Consider the following 26298-nt stretch of genomic DNA (forward strand, 5'->3'; position numbering starts at 1 on the left):
CCAGTGGTCCGGGGACCACTACTAGTGGTCCTTGAGGGGGTCCCAAGGCCGGGGTCCCCAGCCAAATTAATAGTTAGGGACCAAATTGACCTTTATGTGTCTGTAACTCTGAGAGTGTACAAATGGAACCAAATGGACCCTACCGGGTCCATTTGGTTCCATTTGTACACTCTCAGAGTTAAATGAACACTAAGGATGATGATACAGTGTAGATTTGGGACCCCCAAGAAATGAAAATGGTTGAGTCCCTGGCATATCTTTTCAAATGGGGGTCCCTGGGCTAATATGTGTCAATTTGGGGGTCCTTGACACGAAAAAGGTTGAAAACCACTGCTATAGACAGACCAGAGATCAGGCTGGCCATTTAAAGTCCAGTCACCGAGTAGTGTGAAGAGCTAATAGAAAACCGACTTCAGATCAGATCACCCCCAGGCCACGGCTCGTGCTATATTAACTGACAAGCAGTTCCACCAATCACGGCCGAGCACTGCTCCTCAGCTTCCTCTCCTGTACAACTGGGTGCGGAAGTGTTTCCTTCTTCTCCTTCCAGATCTTCTTCCACTGTTTGGAGAACATAAGAACACAGAGTAACGGTAGTTCAGCTGCACTTTATTCGTTTGCTTTCGCTTTTATCTGCCTGAGAACCGTGTCAAAGCTGGCCGTGTCGCCTGGATTATTATGAGCGCCGTTCAGAGGAGGGAGCAGCGCATGAACTGGTGAGAAGAAGAAGAGAACATAATAACATAACATCATAATATCATATCTCATACAGCTAGCATCTCATGGAGCACACACAGGGCAGGCTAGCCATAATGGAACAGTATTAGGCTAACATTAGAAGTGTGTTCTGGTTCCTATGTTGAGAGGCTGTTTAAACGGACTGTTTTTGCTCTGTGTCGCGGAGCACATGCTACATCAGGGGTCTTCAACGTTTTTCAGGTCAAGGACCCCTTATCTGAGAGAGAGATGAAGCAGGGACCCCCCACTACATATTATAACATTATGTTGCAGATTAAACCATGTCATAGATTTCATAAATAGTTTCATAGACTTGTTTGACAGCACTATCATCAGTGTTGGATTCGTGTTAATGTCTATTTTCAGACAGTTAACCACTTAAACCCTCACTACTTAGACAACTTGTACTTGATCTACTCTTTTTCCCCCTTACACCAAACCTGTTTTTCACAGTAGTGAGCTTGTAGATTTGCTATTCTAGGGTTCAAGTGATTAATGTAAAAAAAAAAAAGTTCCTATCACACAAACATTTGGTGGCCCCCCTGTAGTAACCCTGACCAGCTAAGGGGTCCTGGACCCCCTGTTGAAGACCCCTGTGCTAAATAGTTTTTATGTCATTGAAGGGGGGGACACAGTGTCTCTCTGCGTGGGCAAACAATCTTTCAAAAACACTGTTTTGAAAGGTTTGTGTTTTTCATTTGGCAGCAACAGCAGTGCGAGGGTTTGATGACACTATAGTTAGCTCAGCTGTGGTGTTGCCATTAATACTGCTGGACGTCAGCCACTAATATAGTAAACATTAACAATAACATATTTATGTGCATTGTGCACTAAGTCAAAACGTTATGACTGCTGCTTGGTTGGCAGGGGGCGTGTGTGTTTGGAGCTATGGCTTGTCTACAGCAGTGGATCTCAACCTGTGGGTCGGGACCCCCATGGGGGTCCTTACATGATTTTGTGTGTGTGTTTGGGGGGGCGATGACTTTTAAGACCTTTTTAATACCTAAAAAAAAGAAATGAAAAACGACCATTACTGCATCAAAAGTAACAACAGACTATACTATAAAAACTGGTCACAAACATTGGCCAAATTGTCAAATAATATAAGAACAAGGGAACCAGGAGACCTGGTACTGCCAGTGGTTGAGATCTGGATGGCTTTGCATGACGTGTGTGCAGAGGAAAAGAGGGACAGACCGACCGACCGACCGACAAAGCCTCATGTAGGCCGACCCCCTGGGTCTGGCAAAGAAAGAGGCAAACATTGTGAAAATAGCCGATCTACAAGCTCACAACGCCTTGCAATGCAATGCGTTGTGAGCTTGTAGATCGGCTATTTTCTGTGGCTATTTGTCTGTGGAACCGAGTCAAACTAATTGTAATGCTCAACTCCACCACACTGGTCTACAGTGAAAAAGAGGTTGAATGGTATAAACACCTGATATACATACAGGGTGCTAAGAACCAGTGGCATTTGTTGTGATCTACTTTGATGGCCACAGCCTAATGACACAGGAAGTTTAATAGCAGCACTTTTGAGGGCAGTTTAAGTGCATCCCAACAGTATTAGCAATGGAATACATTGTAATCTCTTACTTAATGGTGATTGTTAAGGTGTAATTGCATTTCCACATTTCAGACTCATAGGAAATGCACCGTTTTGCTTGGTTTGAACAAAGTATGCCTGTATGTATGTCTTGATTATGAATTGAATACATAGGACCACAATGTAAACAATGTGGCATTGCTTGCGTAACTGTACTTGTCTTGCCCTACTGTTTGCAAACTGTTAATACAATATTAAATCAAGCAATCAAAAGGACACTGTGAAAGATGATCTCTTAAGTTATCAACATATTTTTTCTTTCTCTATTTCGCTGTCCCAGTTTGCTCTCCTGTGGATACCAACATAATAGCCAATAAAGTAATTGAAAATCAAGATTTTAGGTTTCTAGATTATGTAATTACACCCAGCAATTGATTCAAACATCATATTTGGTGGTCATCATCAATCATTACCATTACAGAGTTAATTACAACATTGTATATGGATTGCATCTTCCCATCCATCAGGCACAATAAAATCACAGAGGGCGTTGCGTAGCCTACTCTTTGGCCACATATATAGAACTGATAACACAATGAGCAACAAAGAATATCATGGCATCTAATCTTTTCCCAGCAAAAATCATCTTCAATAATTGTGATTGATTAATGTTCATATTGTTAATCTACTGTAATGTTCATGTTCTCTGCTCCTTCTGCCTGCATGTTTTCATTTCCCATATCTAATTTTAAAGCTCAAATTACAGGCTAGGGCTGGGCAACAATTGATATTATATCAATTTAGTGATATGAAATTAGATATTGTCTGGGATTTGAACTTTTGAACCTTTTCTGGTTTTGAAGACTGCGTTTCAATAAAGTGAGGTCATCTTACTTGACTGTTCTAGCGGTTTTATTATTTGCCTCTTTACCCACTTAGTTATTATAGGCAAAGGCATTGTGTAAATATTTTGTGAAAGCACCAATAGTCATCCCCGCAATATTTTAATAATCATAAATAATAATCGTAAATGCTGCCATTTCGGCCAGGTCTTGCAAAAAAAAAAAGTTCATTGAGTTAGTAAATATAAGTAAAATAATTGTGATTACAATATTCAACAAAATAATGAGGATTATAATTTTAGTTCTAATCATGCAGCAGCAGTCCTGTATTATTTCTCACTGCATTATTTTCCCTGCTCTTCCAGAGTATCATTGAGTCATCTATATGGGCCATCTTCTCTCGAAAAATGGTTACCGCCTGAAGAAGAGGACGCGCAAGTTGCATCACAGGAAGAAGAAGAAGAGGAACTGCTTCCTGCGGGGGCCGTGCATGCTGTGCTTCATCGTCCACGGCAACAGCGGCGGCCTCGACGAGGACAGCGACCAGTTGGAGGCCGGCGTCAACGGCAGCGGACATTGTCACAGCAACAGCGCCGCTGGCATCGGCGTTCCGGGTGTGGCGGGAGTCGGCATTGGTGCGGTGGCCGCCTCGAGGCTCGCCGGGCGATACGCAGCGCTCACATCTCCTGAGGATTGTGCCAAGTTCCTTCTGTCGCCACGGGAGCTAGCTCTCTGGGAGGGCCAGGGGAGGAACTTGTTGTCTTCTGTACCTGCCAAGCTACTGCCACCACCATCTCTCTTCAGAAGCGCCGGTGTGTCCCTGCCCCTGCCCATTGCTGTGCCTGGCTGCACTACGGACTACGCTGAGATGGTGGGTGAAGATGAGTTACTGTCACTGATTGATTGATTTTCTTTATTAAAGTGTCATGCTTCCAAGGAAGCCTAGCCCATATGGACTTACAGGACACTTTTACATTTCATTTAACAAACAATGAACCGACATGCTGATTCACAAAGATCAAACAAATAACCAACTAAAACATCCAACAACATACAGGGCAAATTAATAATACAACCTAAAATACAACACCCTTGTAAGTGGGCCTGTTAATTCACATCTTGACTGGAGACCCAACATAAACCTACTTGAAAAGCTGGTCTTGTCTTCTACTCCAGGCTCTAGAAACAAAACGTGTTAAACAACCTCTCCAAATTCAGTACTAATTCATTCAATTGAACACTAACCTCACTAATGCTCCTGATAAAATGGTGACACTTTTTTTCTACTCTGTCTGTGTCTCAAAAACCCGCCTACCAGTGACATCATCGTCACTGGTAGACATCATCGTCACCGTTTTTCTTTTTTTAATTTCGATTTTTATTTATGCGAGAACAATGGCTTCTATTATAGAATGCTAACTTTCCAGGAATAGAAAGCCTGCAGTTTCTATTAGCTTGGATTCCCCATTGATTATGTCACTGGTAGTCGGGTTTCTGAACTGTCCACAGCCCTCCTCCGAGACACAGAGTTAGTAGACAAAAATGGTACCACATTCTCATGAGCATTAGTGAAGACCCATTATAAATTGTCACTGGTGAAGTTGTCACCTTTATGTAATAAAGGTTAAGCATTTGACTTTTGACCGTTCACTCATTGAAAATCTCTGCTAAATAGTTCATATACCATTCCAGTTTTGTTGTATGGCTACACTTGTATTGAAAAATGACACGCTGATGTGAAGTTACAACAAACGCATACCTACTGCAGGACTAATAGCCTTCACAAAGCATTGTGCTGGGAGCGACAGCTTGCATTGAAATAATGGGTCTGAGTAAGTATCTCATTCCACGTCAACGATCTGTGTTTTGCCCTCTGTTTCCTGGATGCAGGTGTGTAAGAGGAAGTGTTCAGAGGTGCAGAGGTGCACCCCCTGCAAGCAGCCACGCTGTGCCTTCCCCGCCCCTGAGGGAGGGCTGGAGAACCGAGGACTTGGAGTAGGAGGAGGAGGGGGAGGAGATGCCTCCTCTAATGCTGAGACTGGCCACTGCCACCTCCCCCTCTGTCCTATTCCTTCCTCCTCCTCTTCTTCCTCCACCTCACCTGCCGACGGCTGCTGCGGCCTGGGTCCCCACGGTGACTCATCCCAGAGTTCCGACTCGTCCCCATGCTGCCTGCATAACCACGATGACGGCCAGGGGAGGTGTCCCGATGCTGCGGATACATTGAGCATCAACCACCTCCCTTCCTCCATCCTTCTCAAGGTCAGAGATTCTCAGTTCACTTTGGGCATTGTTTCTGCTGTGTGTCCATGTGTTTGTAAGTTGATTAAAAGTTCAAATCCAAACAAAAACAGGAAGTACAGGCTTTGTTGTGACTCATTTAGCAAAAATGAGGCACAGTTTCCGGCGAGTTTACGCATAGAGTTTGACATTGTTTTTATGTTTGTTACGTCCTCTGTCGCCTACCCCAGGTGCTCTCACACCTGACGGTGAAGGAGCGCTGTCTCTGTGCCTCGCTGGTCTGCAAGTACTGGAGGGACCTCTGCTTAGACTTCCAGTTCTGGAAGCAAATTGACCTCAGTGGCCTACAGCAAGTAAGTCAACAGTAACATCTTAAAGAAAAACTGGTGTCTAGTCTTACTAATTTGACAAGCGGAGCGTTGAGTGTTTTTTTGCCTCACATTTACCTGATGTTTAGTATAAAGGGACAAGCTACAAGGACATTCCATATGTATTCATTTGTACAAATTCTGGGGTTTGGTATTCTATTCCAGTGATTTCCAAACACTGGATCAGGACAAATATTTGGGCTACAGACCCATTTTTACGGGTTGCAATAAAATGTCAAAATGACCAAAACAAACCCAAAAAAAGTATTCAAACATTTTTCAAAAGAATTTCAGAACATTCCCATCATAGTGCTTCGTCTAGCGTCTACACGATCACAATTGGCCCGTGTTCGGGGGAGGGGGGGGGCAGCAAGGGTAGAATAAATAAGTGAACTCATGCAAATAAAAAAAGAAAAAAGAAAAACAAAGAAGTCTGGCCTGGAATCTGTTAAATCTGCCCACACCAAAGATGGCAATTAGAGGACAGGGAGTCACAGAGAATCCAAGAACCGTAGTGAGTGTGTCAAAAAAAATCAAAAAGAAGCAAGCTTTGGGCAGGAATAAAAAGAGTGTGTATGGTCTGCAGGGGATTGAAGGCACCTGATACAATTTTCCTCTGGAAATAATCTACTGACCTTAGCCCTAGTGTAATGAATCCTATGAACCACTTTAAATTGAATAAGGCACATACGAGCACAGGCACAAGAGGAGTTGATCCTAGTCAGCGCGTCAGCCCACCTCACTCAACTCTGTCCCAAGTTCACCCTCCCATATATGCTGTTCTATTCTATTGCATTCTACTGTACATGTTCTAGTCCAGGCGAATTTGATCATTATGTCCTATTTACTTGACTATGTCTGTCTTTTATTTCTTTTACTGACCTACACGGTAAAATCCTCAGTGGGAAAAATGTATGAATACATTTATTTTTAACCAGACTGTGTGGTGAAGTATGTTATTATAATATAACTAGGCACATTTGCAATGGTTAAAGGTGGTCTCCCTACTCTTCCACTGAGAAATTTAGACCCTGTTGTCGGGAGGATACCTACTGATTAACAAGTAGTACTGCCTAAAGCGCAAAATCTCCGCAAGCCAAGTGGCGATTACTTTGGGCTAGAAATTTGGTCTCTCATGCGGGAGAACCGTGTTCGAATCCAGGGTATCTATGACATAAAATGTATGGAATGCATATTTGATTAATCAATTTGTAACTCCAGGAGTATACAAGGTTTCCATTTGATTTGTTTACATTTGTTCATTCTCAGAATTAAATTAACACTGAGTATTTTACTGACCTACGTCCGTCCTTTTTGCTTCCCTGCAATGTTAGGTAAAGGATGATCTCCTAGTGAAGATAGCATGTCGGAGGCAGAACGTGACGGAGATCAACATCTCCGACTGCCGTGGGGTGCAGGACCAAGGCGTGTGTGCCCTGGCCTCCCACTGCCCAGGCCTGCAGAAGTACACCGCTTACCGCTGCAAGCAGCTTGGAGACCAGTCCCTGTCAGCCCTTGCTACACACTGCCCCCAGCTGGTGAAGGTGCATGTGGGCAACCAGGACAAACTCACAGATGGAGCACTTAAAAAAGTATGTGTTTGAGAGTCAATGTAAAGACATTGTCCTTGTGTCTACATGATCTGAGTGTTTTTTTTATTTTATTATTGCATTTCCCCAACTCCTTTCTTTGATGAACCCCCAAATTGAGGGACTCAAAGTGTGAGTTGATGCGGTTTATCTGAAGATGACCACCAGAAGGCTCTTATCTCTGTTGCATGGGATTTGTTGGTTGATAATTTCCTGTGACATTTTCCTGTAGCCTGTACATAACTACGGTACTACATTTTAGATTTTTAGATTTTGTTTTTATATGGAAAGACAATGACAGGCAGATCTCTCAACTCTACATTCTACACAGAATATACGTCTCCATCCTCCCACTGGGTGTTGACCAGACCTTCCAGTGCATTCATGTTGATGTTTATTAATGAACACCAAGAATGTCAAACTGTCATTATCGTCCGAGTGAGGAAGAGTCCTTTGTGTTTGCAGTACAGACTGTCACTAGTTGGAGTGAGAGTTCAGTCTGGATGATGAAGACATCCTACTAGAAAATAAACAAGACTCTGTCAGTCCATCTGTCATCATCATTTGTTCTCCTTAGTGGGTTGACCAATTGATCTGAACTTGTGCATGCGCATTGACCGTTGGCATATGCACAGAGTGAGGAAGTCGATTTTTGCCAAATCATAGTCACGCTCGCGATCCCGGTGCCATAGCTCGGATGGACAGCAATTCCGTGGTTCTATGGGATGAGGCATCTGTTGTCATGGGCCCAATGCCCAGATGGACAGTGGATGGAAATGTGGGTATGGAGTAGTAATACATGGTGCAAAGACTGCAAACATAACTCTGTTGTACTGGGGGGCTTTTTGTCTGTCGTGTCTGTCTATTAGCAAAATAACTCCTGAATGGTTGGCCAGATTTTTATGAATGGTCAGTGGCTGCCCCAAATACATGGTACCATGAATTTTGACCTTTTTGACCCTGAAGTTTCTGTGTCAAAAAGGTCAAAATTCATGGTCACAATGAAGTTCAAGCCCAAAATTGGCAATGGATAGGCATACAGTATTTTCATAGAACTTGGTGGTAATAATCTGTATCAGGTCTCAAGGGGGAGATTTGTAGAATTGTATTCAGTATGAACTCGCTACCAACATCTCCCCATATTATATTCACTACTTTACATGTCTGTCTCCTTTTCAGCTGGGAGAGCACTGCAGCGAGCTGAAAGACATCCACCTGGGCCAGTGCTACAGCATCACAGATGAGGGAATGGTGGCCCTGGCCAAAGGATGCCCCAAACTGCAAAGAGTCTACATGCAAGAGAACAAACTGGTCAGTGTTACTTTAACCGGTCTCATCCTCTCCTCTCTCTTCTCTTCTCTTCTCCCCCACCCTCCGCCGCCTTAACGGTCTGTCTATGGAAGGAATAGAGGCAAGGCTACTGGCACATTGGCTGGCACATTGTGAAAACCAATATGTGTGTGAAAGATTTGGATGAGTGTGAAACTCTTCATGTGAATGAACATTGCATAGGCTTAAAAAATATTTCATTTTCTAGTGAGTAGACGAAAAAAGGCTGTTTCACTTTGTGTTTGTGCATGCATGCACAGCATGATTTATTTTAATACCTTAAAGAGGCAGAATATGGGAGAATACTTGAAGAAAGCTGCGTCTGGATAGGGTTATGCATATCCAGCATGCAAGCTTGCAGTAGAGGATGTAAGGGCTCGTGAAGGAATAGAATATGTCAGGGAGTCTGTGATATAGGCTGGCCCTAACCTGTTGAGAGCTTTATAAACAAGTAGAAAGGCTTTAGAATCGATTCTGGGAGACAGTGTAGTCTAGCTAAGACAGGTGTGATTTGTTCTCCCTTTTTTGTTTTTGTTAGCAGACTAGCAGAAGAGTTCTTTCTTAAGTGTTCTTTTTTAGGAAAAAGTGCAGTAATCCAAACTACTTGAGATAAAAGAATGAATTTGTTTTTTTAGCATCTTGCTGAGTTAGGAATGGTTATACTCTGGCAATTTTTCGGAGATGAAAGAATTCTGTTTTCATCGGTCGCCTCACAGCTAGAAGGTCCTGGGTTCGATTCCCGCCGGGGACGTTGTGGGTGCTGGGAGCGTGTCCTCTCCTCCGCGTCATCAGTACCCTGCCCATAGTAGGTGGGGTTGGCGAATTGCAATTGCCAGTGCCAATTGCCTATGTAATCCTGGGCGCTACTCTCCCTCTGCCAGTCTAGGGAGAGCCCAGAAGCTCATGCCTCCTTCAATGCATGAGGAGCTAGCAAGCCGCTTCTTATCACCTGACAGGGGGGAGTTTCCCCGGTTGGACGTAGAAGGAACACGTTATTCCAACCAATTCCTTTCCCCTCCATCAGGCGCCCTGGCTGACCAGGGGGAGGCAGTATAGAGACCAGGATTACGGCATGTTTTTGTGAGGGTACCTACCCTAGGGGACACCTGACTGAAAGGTCTCTAGAAGATTTGTTCTCATTTGGGAAGGAGTTTGCTTAGAAAGGGGAGGTTTGGAATTGCTTTAGACATCCACAATCTTAAATTATTCTTCCTCAGTAGATGTTTAACTAAAGCAGTTTTGAAGTCATCAGGAAAAGCTCCTGTTTCAGTGATGTATTAATAATATATAATTATTGAAGACCTTCTTAATAAGTATAGAATAATAAGTCAAGACTGGCAGTGGAAGATTTGCTCCTGCAAAGCTCTGAGTTTTAGATGCATGCTAGTGCAATTTCTCATTGTTGACAGCCCTTATGAGGATTTCCTGATTTTGCTTGGTCAAGTGAAACTTGTTCACAACTTAACCACTTGCGCCCTATTTTATACTCATCTTCTGAGCTTGTACATCTGTTATTTAAAAAAAAATATTGTGGGATTTTATTTGGATGGAATGATAATAATAATGTGTATAATAGGGGCATTCTGTACCTTGCAGCAACTACACAGATTTTCCTTTTCTCCTAGTAAACTCTATACTATACTATACTAGCCAATTGCCCAGATCATGTTTCTCCAACAGCTATTTGTAATTAAGACAAATAACGAGAGGGTGAACTGTGAACTTTTGCAGAATTGAGTTTCCCCTCAATGCGGTGTGTGTGTGTGTGTGTGTGTGTGTGTGTGTGTGTGTGTGTGTGTGTGTGTGTGTGTGTGTGTGTGTGTGTGTGTGTGTGTGTGTGTGTGTGTGTGTGTGTGTGTGTGTGTGTGTGTGTGTGTGTGTGTGTGTGTGTGTGTGTGTGTGCGTGCGTGCGTGCGCGTGTCATGGGTGACTGTGTGTTCAGAAGGAGGTTGACACGGCACTCATCGCTTCTTCACATGATGTGTATGAACTGACAAGGATGAATGGAAACTGGAACTGCTGGGACATTCCTTGTAAACTTGGAAACACACACACACACACACACACACACACACACACACACACACACACACACACAGAATTGGCAGGCAGAGCCCTCCAGTGCCTCATGTGTTCCTCGTTGTGGTGTCTGTAAATGTGTTGTGTCAGGAATTCCATGGCCTGACAGCACAAAGCTTCAAGCGCTGCAGCCTTCCATGCTGCCTTGTTGAGGGTTGTTCTGAGAAAGGCCTGTCAGAGCTTCCATATTGATACAGCCTACCTGTATGTAGGGCCTCTCACAAGCCTCTCTGCTCTACAGAAGCAGCGACACACTGGCAGCATTTTCAGCCAGAATAAATGTTTATTAACTGGGAATCGGTAGGGAAGGGAATCGGCAGGCATACGTGGAAAGAGTGAGCTTGGCTGTAATAAGCAGAAATGCTGGAAAGACATCCAGTATACGACCGCGTTGCTCTGCGAAAATAACTCATTTGTGGTCTTTTCGGCGAGCGATGTGGTTATGTGGCAAAGTATAAATTAGGTGTTGGTAAAAATGTACCCGAGAATCTGTATGGCACAGTACTAGAGGTTTGAGGTTTTTATTGTTACATGAATTCTTGTTCTTAGAGCCTCCTCAGCTGTACGACAACAATAAAGATACAGTAAGATTAAAAATAGATGATAATAATAAATAATAAACATGCATAAAAAAAACGTGCATAAAGTGTGCGAGTGTGGGTGTACGGTGTATGTGGTGGCCAGGTTTTGTTGTAAGCCTTCCATCCTCTTTTCGCTGCAAAATTGTCTTCTCGCTTCCAATTACCCTTTAATAATTATCACATGTAACCACTAGATGTCACTGTTTCTACATTCACAAAAGCTGCGAGTGTGCTGCATTTTATTTAGGGCACCGCTTGTTGATTCCCATGCTGAGAAGAGCATTTTCCCACCAGACCTCCACCGCATACTTACATACTTTATCTGTCATTTATCAGTCTCTCAGGATGGTGGTGCAGAGGGTGAACATATATAGGCCTCTGGAGCGATCTTTCCCATGTCACATTGCCAGCTCTCATAATGATCCTGTGCCTTATGTGGCCCTAATGCATTTGTCCTCTTTTCTTTTCAAATATTTCTCTCCCCGCTTCCATGAGGTATTATGGTCTTGATGAATTAGTGCACTTACAGTTGTTAACAATAACTCAGTCTGTTAAAACCCCATTCATCAACTTAATAGTATATGAAATTAGCGATTACCACGAGGTGAGAGATTAATTCTGCTGCTGATATCATTTCAACGCAGCAATATCAATTTCAGACAGTAATTTTACAGTTGCAGATATTGAAGAGCTGCAGAGTTGTGTGTTCTTTTTTGTTGTTGTTGCGTCCTTTTATTAAGCAATAGGGAAATGAGTATTTTGGGGGGAATTGTTATTTCTAGCCATGTTTGTTGCTTGGCCTGAAATTGTCATTAAGTTTGCCAGAAATGAAGATGGCCCAGAAATACTTCCCAGTCATCCCCCGACAATGCCATTTATTGTCTATGACAGCTTACAACATAAAACTTTCTCTCTTCCAACTATTAAAAATACAACACAAAACAAACTGTTTGTAGATTAGCAGGTTGGTGCGTTTAATTATGGTTTCTAAATGAGATAGTCCAAATTAAAAGCTTTGATTTCCTGCCACCAGAGTAGGCCAGGGAAAATAAATGTAATTGTGGCCTACCTAGTGAGTTCCAAATATATGTGGACAGCAGCCCTCCACTCCTTTCCCAACGTGTTGCGACGCATTGTGAGCTTGAACATTTAGCTATTTTAGGTGTGTGACAACAGCATGCAACTCATTATAAATCAGGCCTTATACATCCTGGTTAATGTATGTAGGCCTTTCTGCCTCACCCCTTCTCTGCCAGCCAGTGACTGATGAGGAAGACCCTCTGTTCTCTCTCTGTTCTTCCTTCCCTTTCTCTTCATTCTACTCCTCCCTGCTTTTAATGGAATAATTTAAAAGCCAGCGGATGTTTTCTGTGTGGCCTCTCTCTTTCTCTCTTTTTCTATCTCTCCACCTCCATCTCACTCTCTCTTTTTCTTTCTATCTCTCCACCTCTCTCTCTCTCTCTCTCTCTCTTGTCTGTCTGTCTGGAAGGGGCCCAGGCTTCATGCTAGAAAGCCTTTCTTCTGTCTGTAGACTTATCTAGCTCTGGAGCTGGTTAACAGTGAGGGAGAAAGAGAATTCCTTTGCATAGTTTAATAAATTGAGCTAGTTGAGGCTTTATAGAATACAAGTGCTGCTACCACTACTACTACTACTACTACTACTACTTCTACTACTGAAACACTTGATATTTTTCATGTTTATAGCTAAGAAATAAGAATTATATTTTTGGCTTCAGGATCGAGAGAAAGGTGCATAGCAGGGCTGAGGCTGTGTTTTGTCTCCTGTCTTTTACAGTTCTGCACACAAGGACAATTGTCCTTTTTCTCTTTTTGTAATTTTGTTTGGTGTATCCCAGTATATATGTTATATTAGACACATGTTGTTTATTATTATACAACTACATAGTATTATGAATATTATTTCCCACAAATTCTTGCTTGTGAAAAATGCAGGTAACTTAGACAGCCTCGTTCATGTTATTCATGTTATTGAAGAAACAAAACAAAATCGTGTTAATGTTTGTAACAAGGGGACCGTTATGAAGACCATTACACAGTTACTATTAGAATAGATAGGCGTTGCACTCATTGCTGCTGAGATTGTCTTTGTTTTTTTGTTTACATTTCAAAAAGTGACGCATTCACTTTTATTGCACATCAGCCCGGTGCCAGCTCATCCTGTGGGATATGGATAACCGTGGGCTAAGACTGTGGTTGAGTGTTAGTGTGTGTGTGTGGGGTGTTTCTAGAGTGACTTAGTGCCCCAGTCCTCTTGACACATCTACCCTCCGTTCTTTATTGCCATTCATTCAGTATTTATGCCAGAGTTGGAGATATTGCGCCAGCTGCCTTTCAAGCCATGTTTTCATCACCTTTTTTTCCCTCCCCCATTCATATTCTGTTCTCTCCCACCTCCTCTGAAGAAAAGACTCGGAGAATACCAAATTCCTTTTCTCTCTCGCCTCTCTCATTCAATTTGCCGTAGGGGGGGAAGGGGGGGCAGACAGTTGTGGAAGTTTAGCTGCATAGTTCTGTCAAGTTCATGGACTTGACAAAATACTAGAAGGATAGTATCCACTAACCACATGTCACACATCATTCCATGTGGGCAATTCTGTTTCCAAACTCCAAAGGTTCCTTTCAATTAAACACATGAAATATTTCTGCCGGAGAAGCAGTTTTTTCCTCCCTCAAATATTTCATATTCTCCTTTCTTGTTGAAATCAAAGCACGTCCACTTAATTTTTCCTGGACTGTGATAGGAAGATTGTGTCTCTTCTTCTGGGTTCTGAACACACACACACACACACACACACACACACACACACACACACACACACACACACACACACACACACACACACACACACACACACACACACACACACACACACACACACACACACACACACACACACACACACACACACACACACTCTCGCACGCACATACATAGGACCCGTGATTATTTACAGTTTTAATTAACCATTAGCGTGGGAATGTAAGAGGAATTGGAGATGACCTAACAAAGATTACCATGTGCCCTCAATTTAGTTCTAATTACCACTATGCATGTACAATCACAGTTCTTTTTTTCTCCTTCCCTGCTTTCACAACTTTTTTTGTCCACGGATCTCCATCTCTCCCATCATCTTAAATGGACCACAGTGGAAACAAGCCTCTGGCTTTTTAATGTTTAAAAAAAAAAAATCAATTGTAACGTTTTTAAATAGTTGCACCGTGTACTTGTAATACAAATATTAAATTCAACTTACATCATTTAACAATATTACGATTGGAAATTCCTACACGATATCCAGTGTTTCCAGAAGCTGAAGGTGTGAGGGAGGAATGGTTTTGGGTTCTCAAAATGCATATTTATGCTCAAACACGAAGTCTAATATCTTATATAGTACATGTGCACAGTAATAATCTGTATAGTTTACATATGAATTGTCTCCAGATTTAGGAAACTATTCTTTTATTAGACAAAAGTATACAAATCAGTCAGTCACACATCAACAACTAGTGATGGCACAGATGGCATCCTGCCTGAGAGCATTTGAGCATTATGTCAATGCATTTGAGCATTGATATACATTTTTCTGTTTTTTTTTACAGAAAAAAATCATACTGTGGCGGTCAGATTTAAGGGGTGGCGGCCCGCCACTGCTTAATGCATATAGGGGAAACCCTGATCTCTAGTCTCCTGTGGGAGACAAATAAAGTGAACCTTGGCCTTGACCATAATATCAATATATTATCGGACCCCCAATGTCAAACATTGAACTCCAGAGACAGGAACGTGTCAAACTGATGGCCATTTTTCTAGTCAAGCGGTCATCAAAAAGTAGTCCTCACATCCCTCTCTGATTGGCTCGTCTGACTCGGTTGTCTGTGACAAGAGAGTGTTTTTATTGGCTGGGAAAATAGGCAGGGAAGCTCCGTCGTGCCATATGAGCGTAATCAGAGAGCACAATGTGTGTTGATGTTAGCAGGTTTAACTAGCTGGATTAAAGGGAAAGCTGAGGAAGAGGAAGCGATGATGATGGCTGTCAGTTATTATGGGATAGCTTGTCACACACACACACACACACACACACACACACACACACACACACACACACACACACACACACACACACACACACACACACACACACACACACACACACACACACACACACTTACTCAGGCTTAGTGAAAACACGGGGGAGACGCAAGGGAGATCTTGGAAGAAATAGCTGCCAGCCACACTGGAATCTCCTCTGGAAACTCTGTTCAGGGAAGTATTTGACTGTGATTACAGATAAGTAGAACCACCCTGACACACACACACACACACACACACACACACACACACACACACACACACACACACACACACACACACACACACACACACACACACACACACACACTGCAATGTCCATCTCTCCAAGAGACAATATTGCTGTAATCTTGACATGTAGTCTAGTTGACAAAATGGATAAAAGTAGTACTTGCCAGCACGTTGGAAGGCAGCTGTATATTTAGTCAGTTTAGCTACCACTGCCACTCCATTATAGCGGTCAGAGTGGAGAGTCTATATTGACCCAGAATATTGGTGCTAAACGTCACTCAGAAGTTACTTTTTGCCAGGCCCTGGGGGGGGGGGGGTTACTGGCTGGCTGACTGACTCCTCATTGCACAACACTCCTTCATGCTTAATTCATGCCCCGAAATATCTAAACCGTGACATCGCATTGTGACACGTTTTGAGCTTGAAGATCTGCTATTTTCGGTGCGCAACATGGTATAAATGAGCCTTCAGTTTGTTGCAAACTGAAGCCAGTGATTTATCCCATTTCTTCCCTTTGCTTTCCCCATGAATTCAACACAGAGAAATGGATCTCCATTATCCCACATGACAGTGATGCACATTCATATCATATTTTTTGGGGAGTTCGATCAAATGGCACATCAAGTGTCTGGACAGAAAGCTGTCAGGGATTTATAACAGACAAAATGGAGACCAGGCCCTTGTATGCACTCATTTGGTCCAATTTGTTTTCCCAATAGTCAGTAAAAGATGTTGAGAGAGTAAAATGTTGTTGGTCCCCCTTATTCTGTTGCCTCCATAAATCTGTTATTTAACTCATTCACTGCCAGAATTATTTCTGGCCTGTTTGAACACCGCCAAGATTTTTAATTGAAAAAAAAAAGTACTCAGGAGCCGAGATACAGAATTTTTAAGTTTTAAGTTAACAAGGAAGTGGATGGGAGTCTATATCTTCGAAAAATCATATCTCCTTGGTCTTTGGGTCAAAAAAAAAAAAAAAAAAAAAAAAAAATATATATATTTTTATTTTTTTTAATTTTTTTAAAAAGTCGTTTTAGTCGTTCTTGGCAGGCATGGCTTATGGACAGAAGTCGTTTTAGTCGTTCTAGGCAGTATATGAGTTAACTAAAATCTGAGCTTCATAATTGTGCTCTCTCGCTCTGCGTTTTAGAACAAGTGTACATTCAGCTGTCTAATTGCACCAATGGGGATTTCAAGTTGAGCACGAAAGTCCGTTGTTCAAGATAAACACATTCACATTTAAACTTATTTCTGTACTACTTGTATTTTAATGTGTTTAAACTGTACACGTGAATTCTTTTGAAGATATCTTGTTGATTTAGCGTGCGTGCGTTGTGCACCCAATAGCGCGGACATGAATCGGCGTTCGGCGCCCCTTGGTGAAAATCAACAATACTTGACTCTAACTTCTTAACTGTAGTAGTACAAGTAGAGTAGTAGTAAGAAACCGTTGGTTTGCTTTGGACATTGTGTTTAATGTATTCTAATGATGTGTTCAGTTTAGGTTTAGTATCAAACAATCATGTTTTAAAAGACATCTATAATTCTACTATAAAGGTATGAATGAATGAGGTATCCTTTGTGAGTGTGTCCTGTGTGAGCAAGTATCACCTCACCTCTTGTATTCTCTCTCCTGCATTCTCTTCCTCCACACAGCTCATTTTGAAGGCCAATTGTAAAAACAAACATGACAAAAAAGTGTGTGGGTGGTGTGGATTGGGGGGTGTGGTAGGGTGAGGTACGGTGGCCGAGTTTAGGAGTAATCAGACCTGTTAATGAGCATGGCCTTTAACTCAGGCAGCTGACTGCACTTGTCAATACCGCTCCCTCCCCGCGGAACAAAACAGAAGCTTTTAAAATGGTGAGATGGAGAAAAGGAGGTGGTTAGGGAAGGAAAAACAAAGCCCTTTTGGAAATGTCACGGACGGACGATTTTTGAGTGTCTGTGAAGCAGGCTTTTAAGGCGATCTTTCACCTTGAAGCAACATTTTCTTTCAGAAAGCTCTCCCCTACATGACACCATGGACAGACAGGCTGGCCCTGGATTCACCACTGCTACTGTGTGTCTTTATGGAGAAGTACAAACAGACAAAAGACGGGGGCAAAACGAAAAAGAAGTATATCCTGGTTCCCTTGACTAGAACATTGGTTTATTAAAACACTCAACACAGGCAACACTCAATAAATTGAATGTTTGTAACAACAGATAACCCGAAAAGCCAATATAGTAGACTGAATGTTCATGCTTGCTAACACTCACATTTGTTCAACAAAAGCCCAAGTATCTCCTATAGCTCTTTTAGGGGGTTCTTGGTGGAGAATACTTGCCAGCGACAAAGAACTGGTTTGACTCTGAAAGAAAAGCTTATCTGATGGTGGGCGCACATGTAGTCACATGTAGGGCTGCAACTATGGTTTTAGCGATTAGTCTATTGATTACTATTTCAATTCATCAAATAATTGAGAAGCACATTGTCTTTGATCATTTGTATATCAACGAATCAACGTGATTTTTTTTTTGCTAGATATTTTATAATCGACCAAATCGATTTGTCTGATTAACCAGTGACAGTGTCACACATAAATAGCAGAAATGACAGATCTACGATGCAAGGCATTGTGAGCTTATAGATTGGCTTAAATTAACATTGATTATCGATTAAATGCATTAGTTTGATTAACTGTTGCACCCCCAATGACATGGAACCCTGGTGAGGATTAGTGAACTTAGCTATTATGTACCTAAATACAGTATGTCAGGCAAGACTGAAATAGCTGCTCACCTGATAAGAGAGATTTAACTGCTTGTCAGTCATATCAGTGTGTTTCAGGGCTTGTACGTGTAAAAGACAAAGGCCAGTTGTTCAAATCACTGATCAAGTTAATAAGCTTTCAACTCCTGTGCTGGAGACCCAGAGAACTGCCAGTTGTCATTGCAGTTTTAATTGGGGACTCATTTAGACCTGCTACACAAGGTTTATGGACTTAACTATCAGGCAGAATTTAAAAGTTGTAAAACCACAGCAGCCAGAGTCCACATCAAGTCTGATGTGTTGGGTTGGGGCTTCACCTGCAGAGGGCGCTACAAGACTGGCTAAACACAGTAGTACAGACCAGGTGGGCAGTGAGTGCATGGCCAGCTCCTGGATTTTCAGGTTTTCCTTGATGCCCAGCTCACAGATACAAGATCCCATATGGCCTTTAAAAACAATAGATTTTTCCAGAATACATTCTTAAAGTTGCTGTAGCTGCTCTGTTCGATGCAGGTGAAATATATATTTTGCAGGTAGACACTAACGCTTACACTTTAAGTCTGCTTTAGCACCTCTTAAGACCAAGGTTATAATTAGGTAGGCTGATTTGTATTGTGTGAACGTCATTACATCCAACAATGTCCCGTTTTATAATGGAATTAAGTATGATTCTGTGCATAACAGAGTGCAAGTAAGGGCAGACTTGGCATATTTGAAAATGGAAATGGGTTTTATGCGTTGCTCAACATTCAGCTAAATGATGGTTTTTACCATGGCAACATATAATCTTTTTTGAATCATTGTAATCGTATTCATCTCCATGACAAAATGATCAAATGTTCTATGGCAGCTGTATTAAATATACGCTCACTCTCACACACGCGCACACGCACGCACACACACACGCACAAATCACGACAGTTCTCCGCCAAGTCCCATTACCATCTATTGTAAATGCACTGGCCGTGGCTGTGGATATGATCTTCTAGTGTAGTGGTTCTTTAAGTGGGGTACGGGGACCCCCAGTGGTCCTTGATGGGGTTCCAGGGGTCCCCAGTGAATTGAGGAACAGTTGATCCACTTTATCCCTAATTTCTAAATTTGAAAAGAGCTGATCTACAATCTCAAGACGCATGGTGAACTTGTAGAGCTGCCTTTTTTTAAAACATTTTGAAGAGTCTTGAAAAACTGAAACGTTTGGAATAATAATAATAATCAAAAAAGAATAAAATAAACACAAAGCTTATCTCTTAGGGGGTCCCTGGCACAAAATATGTTTTGGTTGGGGGTCTGCGGCCAAATACATATCAATTTGGGGGTTCTTGACATGAAAATGTTGAGAACCACTGTTCTACGTGCCCCACCTCAGCTGTCTGGGTTCACACATTAGAAAACAAAACAAAGGAAGTTCCATGTGATTGTTTTTTTTTCTCCTTTTGAACCAGAACGCAGGTTAATAAAACAAAATGTTGTTTAATATACAGTAGGTTCCTCACCTATTATCCATTCATTCGGCCATTTATCCAGCCCTGCGTCGAGCCGCGGTGCAGGAACTTGGACAGCCTTTGACAACATAACAGCCGGCACCTTTTGGTTACATTCTCTGGAATAATTTGGCTCTCCTTTTTTTCTTCTTCTTTCAACTCTCCTGTGGCCGCGGCCGGGCTGTAACCCAGGTCTGTGTTTGAGAAGCTCCTCTGCGGAGGAGCAGAGAGTCTGGATGGGCCTGTGTGTTTATTCAGCTCCAGCCCAGCCGCCAGGTTCTGACACCCGACCAGCGGTGTCACGATGATTCATGGCCCGTCCCAGCAAACTCTTACTTCCCTTATTCTTTTTATGCTTCTTTAGACTTTTCTTCTCTCCCTTTCCTTGATGATTGGTTTTCCTTTCATTTGAAAAGGACAGTAATGACATCATCATCTAGAGCTGGAACAGCTGGAGCCAAGAGGCCCTATAGTCCTTTAGCCCAGTGGACCACTATGTATGTACTGTATGTATTTGTGTGTGTGTGTGTGTGTGTGTGAGAGAGTGCGCTCGCATATATATATATATTATTTAACCCATTGAGACCTGGAACTGTGTCATTTTTAGATTTGAGCTAAGAAAGCATTATTTTACACTTTGGGCTATTGGTGCCGCGCTATGAGCTTGTATATCTGCTATTTTTGAAAATTCGTGAAAATGTGTGCAAATCTTTGAATATATATATTTTTAAAGCGAACATTTTTAACTCAAATCTTTGCTTCTGGGGGTCCCTGGAACTAAATATTTTGATGGGGGTCTGCGGCCAAATACATATAATTTTGGGGGTCCTTGACATGAAAAAGATTGAGCACCACTGATATAGAAACATACGTTTTTCAGAAAACTGTTGAGATTCAGGAGACATGTAGAATCGGCTTCGGGTCTCAATGGGTTAAGTGGTTAATACTCTGGTACCCAGATCACTGGTACTGTACTTACTTCTGGTACATACTTCTTTGGGCTTTTCCTGAGCCTATATTCGACAGCTACAGTGTAGAGAGACGGGAAACACAGAGAGAGCATGCAGGGGAGCGACGTGCAGCAAATGGTCCGGCCAGCCTGGTATCGAACCAGGGACTAGCTGCTAGTCAAATACAGCCCATGTGGTGTATGTGCGCTAACTTTGTTGCGCGCCTCTGTCGCACACTGAAAATAGCCGATTTTGAAAGCTTGTGCCGGTGTTGTACCAGACAGACGACACCTCACACACGGTGCTTAATTAGTTCTTTTCATTTTGAAGCTTTAAGTATACGTTATTTTATTCTTTTTGATGTAGGACCTTTTTATGTTTATGCCAAGTATGAATCAGGCATAACCACTCGGCTATTGGGTCGCCCCACTGTCCTCCTTACTTTTATTTCTTCCTCTCTCTCTCTCTCTCTCTCTCTCTCTCACTTTCTTTCTCTCTCTCTCTCTCCTGCTGTCTTCTTCTGATTGAGAGGCAGAAGTCGCTCTAATCACTGACTTCATTACTAATGATGGATAAGGAGCCGAGAGGCGTGTGGGTGTGTGTTTTTGTGTGTGCGCCCAAGTTTCAGGCGAATTGTGCAGTGATCCATCTTCTCTTAAAGCGGCATCCCCCTGCTTCCGTGGTCCAGGGGTAGAGCACACCCCCCTCCACCTGTCCCTCCTCTTCCTCCACTCCTAATGCATTTGGGGTCTGTGCTAGCAGTTCAATACTGGGGGGGTAATGAATGTGTTTAATAAGCACAGTGGGTCGATGGGCTTAATGAAGGTGTGACAGAGGATCGGGCCGGCAGAGTGCTGTCGTAAATGAAAGACGCTAACGAGACGCCGGGGTTAACGAGGTCATGCTAATCGAGAATCCCTCACCTGTCCCTGGCTCGCTCCCTATCTATCTCTCTTTGTTTAAACTCCCCACCGCCCTTGCAGTCTCGCAACTCTGCACTTGTTGGTCTTTTCCAACGCTTTGTCATGACACCCCCCCCCCCCCAACACACACACACACATACAACACGCATACCCCCCCACACACACACACACAACACACATACGCACACAATCGGTCACACTGTCGGCTGTCCGTCTCATTGTGTTGGCTTCACTCTCTCTTTTTTTCCTCCCTCTGTCGTCTCTCCATCTCACTAACTGTATCTCTGGCCTGTCTACAGTATCTCTTCAAGGACGACCTGGCTTAAGAGAGCTGGGTGAAAGCCTCTGGAGCAGCAAGCCCCCCCCCGCCTCCTTTTTTTTTACCTATCCATATCCAAGAACCCTCTCTCTGCTGCTAAGAGGTTTTGTTGCCAGGCGGTTCCTAGACTGTGTCTATATTACCTTCACCGTGGAGTGCTGAATCCATTGGCTAATGGGAGGGTGGGTGGGCAGACCTCTGACGTAACTCTGACTCAGCCATAACCATATAAGGAGTTCCCAATGTAGCTACGCCCAAATATGGAGTGTGTTGTCTAACCTCAGTGTTTCTTCATGGCATCAGCCGCAAACAAATCAGCCAGCTCCATATATGGGCACAAAAGGGGGCGTGCCCATATATGGGCATATACTGATGGCATCAGTGATCTCCATGGGCATAAAAGGGACAAGGGCTGACAGATACAGAGATCCGGTTTTCCAGAGCCACAGATCCAACCACTATGCCCTTAAATAGTCATGTGCATATATGGGACCGGCCGACTTCAAACACGGCGTACGCAGCGGCAAGGACTCGAGGGAGTGCGGTGCCCGCCGCCGAGTAGTTCCGATATCGAGTTGTCCAGAACCGCCGATCCAACCAATATGCCCGTATGGGCATAAAAGCGACAAAGACTGACAGGTACAACGTGTACTCTGACAAAGCCCTCAGCACTATGACTCAGACATGGGATCGGCAGTGTGACGTAGGTGTGAGGGCTGCGTAGTGGCCCGAACTATACATGTGAGGGCCGGGTAGCGAGCCCAAACCTCTAGTGTCAGAAATCTCCTCTGTTCCCCCAGTTAGGTGATTAACGACTTCAAATCAAAATGCTCCACCATCGCAATATGTAAAGGGCCTGAATGGGTTTGGACTCATTCCGTGCGTTCCAGCTGTCAGCGCTGCAATGAAATGAAGCTCATTTGGAGGAAAAGTTGGACGTGTGTACAAATACAAGCCCTGATGAATATCACCAATTAGAGCACTGGTTCTCTGAGGTGTTCAGAAATATTGTATTGCACTGGAATGGGCGTAGTGGTATAAGAATATCAGATCTGATTGATCTTACAGGATGGATTTGTTATGTTAGTTTTTGGTGTATTTGGAGCTATAGGTGTGTTGTGTGCAAGAGTGCATTTTGCAAGTCATGGCTCATGGCCCATGCCACCACTGACATAGTCTCCTTACGACTGTAGGCCACCCACACTCATTACTATCCTCTTTCTCTGCCCTGTCGACACCCGTATTTCACCAGTGGAGTGAAGTGTGACTTCCTGAACCTCACATTTCTTCGCCCAGCGTGGCAAGATTGCAACACCGTTATGAGATATAGCACAGAGACAAGCGATCGATTAATGGTGCACTTAGCCAAGCCAATTAACAGCTATGTAGGAGAGGAGGAAGAATCGGGAAGACTGCCTTGCCGTCGCCACAACCCCAGATAACCCATGGAGCATGGATCGGTTAACAGTATTATGCTTTTACAGTGCAAACCGGAGGACCTAGCTGTGTTAACTCTGTCACTGTACAGCATCTGGGAGGTCCCTGAGGTCACCACCAGATGCCCTGCAATTTGTGAGAGTTTAAGTTTTGAAGAGTTTATTTTGGATTGCTGGATAAAGACCTTTATGATTGCGAGAGCGAGGGATCTTAATCTCAGTGCGTGGGTACATCTATTCCAGCGTGTATGATTTTACTCTAAATAATACGAATAATTTACTGCCCTGGTTTCACAACTTATCACTGAGGTTGCTCAAAGTATGTGCTTCTACAGTATGTGTGTGTGTGTGTTCCTTTCATTTAACCTAGACTGCAATGACCAGTCATGTTGGCCCGATGAGTTGCAATTAGGCTACAACAGCTCCACCTCTCTCCTCTGCAGTTATGCGTGTCATTTTCAACAACCGTGGCTTACTGCAGCTTTTTAAAATTACGGGTGAAGCGCAGCCCATTCCCGCTCAGGAAGAGGTGACTCGAATGAACACGGTTTCCACAAGGATCTACTATATATAGTGTAGGTGAAGTGCAGAGCCTTGACTGTACTCATGAGCTCCTACTTATACTGTACCTATTTATTCAGTAAAACATCTGGTTCAGTGAATGAGTCTTCTCTTTAAACGCAAGTTGTTGAATTGCATCAATTTGTTTTCCTTATTCCCCTGCAAGAACCAGTTCCAAGTTCTGCCAGTTATAATAGCTTTCCTCTGTGATAATGTAAGTTAGAAACGAGCTGTAAAAACAAAACAAAAAAAACGGAACAACCACGAACATGTTCCATAAGATAACGTCTTATTCATCGTGCGTAGACTAAATACATCTAGCACTGCTGCTACGAGAGCTAAGTTCTGAGATAAAACCCTGATGAAATTGAGGGCCGGAAATAATTATTTCCTTCATTTGTGCATATTTGGCTTCAGCAGACAAGATGCAGAACAAAGTTGGTAAATAATGTTGGTAAATTTCAAATATGATGAATATCTTTTCATTATCAAGGTTATTGTGACAATGATGTTGTGATTTTCAGATTGTCGTGCCCAGCAGTTTGTTTGTTTCTATCCTTAATTGGAATTACGAACAAGTTTCATGTATGTGTTCCCCCTCCAAAAAAAAAAAAAAGATAAAGCAAAACATCAGAAAAAGCACAAAAAAATGAAACTTTTCTGTCCTCCATGTTTCCTCTTGCCATTCACAGTGTTTGTCCTTTGAGAGGACAGCATATTTTATTGCCACCCACCACTCCCAAGTCTTCAAATCCCGCTCTCGCCTCTCGCCTCTCATTCCATTCTCCCTTTACCCTCAGCCCAACTCTCCCTCTGTCATCTGTCCTTCCTTTAGCTTCTACTCCTCTCTCTCCCCCTCTCTCTCTCCCGCCCTCTCTCTCCCTCTCTCGCTCCTCCCTCCATCCGGTGCGTTTGTGACCTAGCTAAATGAGCACTCTCAATTAAAAGTGAATCTGGTGGAAGTGAGCATGCTCCAGAGGGCACAGATGAAAGGGAAGGGAGAACTGGAGGGCTGGCAGGCTGGCTGGCTGGCTGGCTGACTGGCTGACTGGATATTCGGCATTGTGCATTTCCGGGGTGTGGAGAGTGAATTATGTGTGTGTTGTAGAGTGAAAGCGGCTGATTTGCATTTAGATAAATCCCTGTGGATCCGCGATTGTCACTTGAGATGCAGGGGGCTAAATCCAGTGGCCCCCCGACTATGCCCTACTACCTGCAGGGGAGGAGTGTGTGTGTGTGTGTGTGTGTGTGTGTGTGTGTGTGTGTGTGTGTGTGTGTGTGTGTGTGTGTGTGTGTGTGTGTGTGTGTGTGTGTGTGTGTGTGTGTGTGTGTGTGTGTGTGTGTGTGTGTGTGTGTGTGTGTGTGTGTGTGTGTGCACGCATGCATGTACATCCGCTTAATAATGTGAATGCTTTTACCCATGCCCTATTACTTGCAGCATTTGCCCTACTTTTCTGGGCAGAAATGAAGGGATCGAAATATGAACTATGACTGGTTACATAGACAGCTGTGTGTGTGTGCATGCATGCGTGTACGCACGTGCATGTACACATGTACCACGAAAGATAAAATATCTCTTCAAACTAATTTATGCCTGTAACTTTGATTCCTTTCCACAAAGGAATCATTGAACACGGCGTGTTGGTGCTATGCTGGAGGTAGAAAGAAGATCTTTTTCAGGAATTCTCTGTGGTTCCATAACAACTGACATGCCTTCACCGTAAGCAGCTTTCACATCTGGCTCCCTCAAGAGAACTTACTCTGGTGAAACTGTACATGGAGCGTATCTCCACTCTTGACCAGGCACAGAGGTCACTTTACCATAACCCATACGCAGACCTGAAACAATGTTATGATTAGATATGTGTAGGGGTGCAACAGTTAATAAAACTAATCGATTCAATTGATTTATTCAAAATAATTTATTTTAACCCATTAAGACCTGGAACGTATCTGTGTCACTTTTTGATTTGAGCTAAAAAGCATTATTTTACAATTTGGCTATTTAGAAATAGCAGATATACAAGCTCATAGCGCGGCACCGAGTGCCGCGCTACGAGCTTGTATATCTGCTATTTATGAAAAATCGTGAACATGTTTGCAAATATTTTAATATATATTCTTTTAAAGCAAACATTTTTAACTCAAATCTTTGCTTCTGGGGGTCCCTGGAACAGAATATTTTGAGATGGGGGTCCGCAGTCAAATACATATTGA

At 43.0% G+C, this 26298-nt stretch overlaps 1 protein-coding gene across 1 annotated transcript in view; it reads left to right on the forward strand.

The window, feature by feature from the left end:
• Positions 1 to 560: 560 nt before the first annotated feature.
• fbxl17 (F-box and leucine-rich repeat protein 17) overlaps positions 561 to 26298 on the forward strand; it is a 273887-nt gene continuing 248149 nt past the window's right edge. Inside the window, exons 1-6 of the mRNA XM_084055102.1 lie at positions 561 to 716; positions 3492 to 3997; positions 5017 to 5388; positions 5598 to 5720; positions 7070 to 7327; positions 8504 to 8635. Coding sequence (XP_083911228.1) covers positions 3512 to 3997; positions 5017 to 5388; positions 5598 to 5720; positions 7070 to 7327; positions 8504 to 8635 — 1371 coding nt within the window. The 5' untranslated portion in view covers positions 561 to 716; positions 3492 to 3511. The remainder of the gene's footprint in view (positions 717 to 3491; positions 3998 to 5016; positions 5389 to 5597; positions 5721 to 7069; positions 7328 to 8503; positions 8636 to 26298) is intronic.

The sequence above is a fragment of the Gymnoscopelus microlampas genome (assembly GCF_963454915.1).
Source record: "Gymnoscopelus microlampas genome assembly, chromosome: 4".
Taxonomy (NCBI): Eukaryota; Metazoa; Chordata; class Actinopteri; order Myctophiformes; family Myctophidae; genus Gymnoscopelus; species Gymnoscopelus microlampas.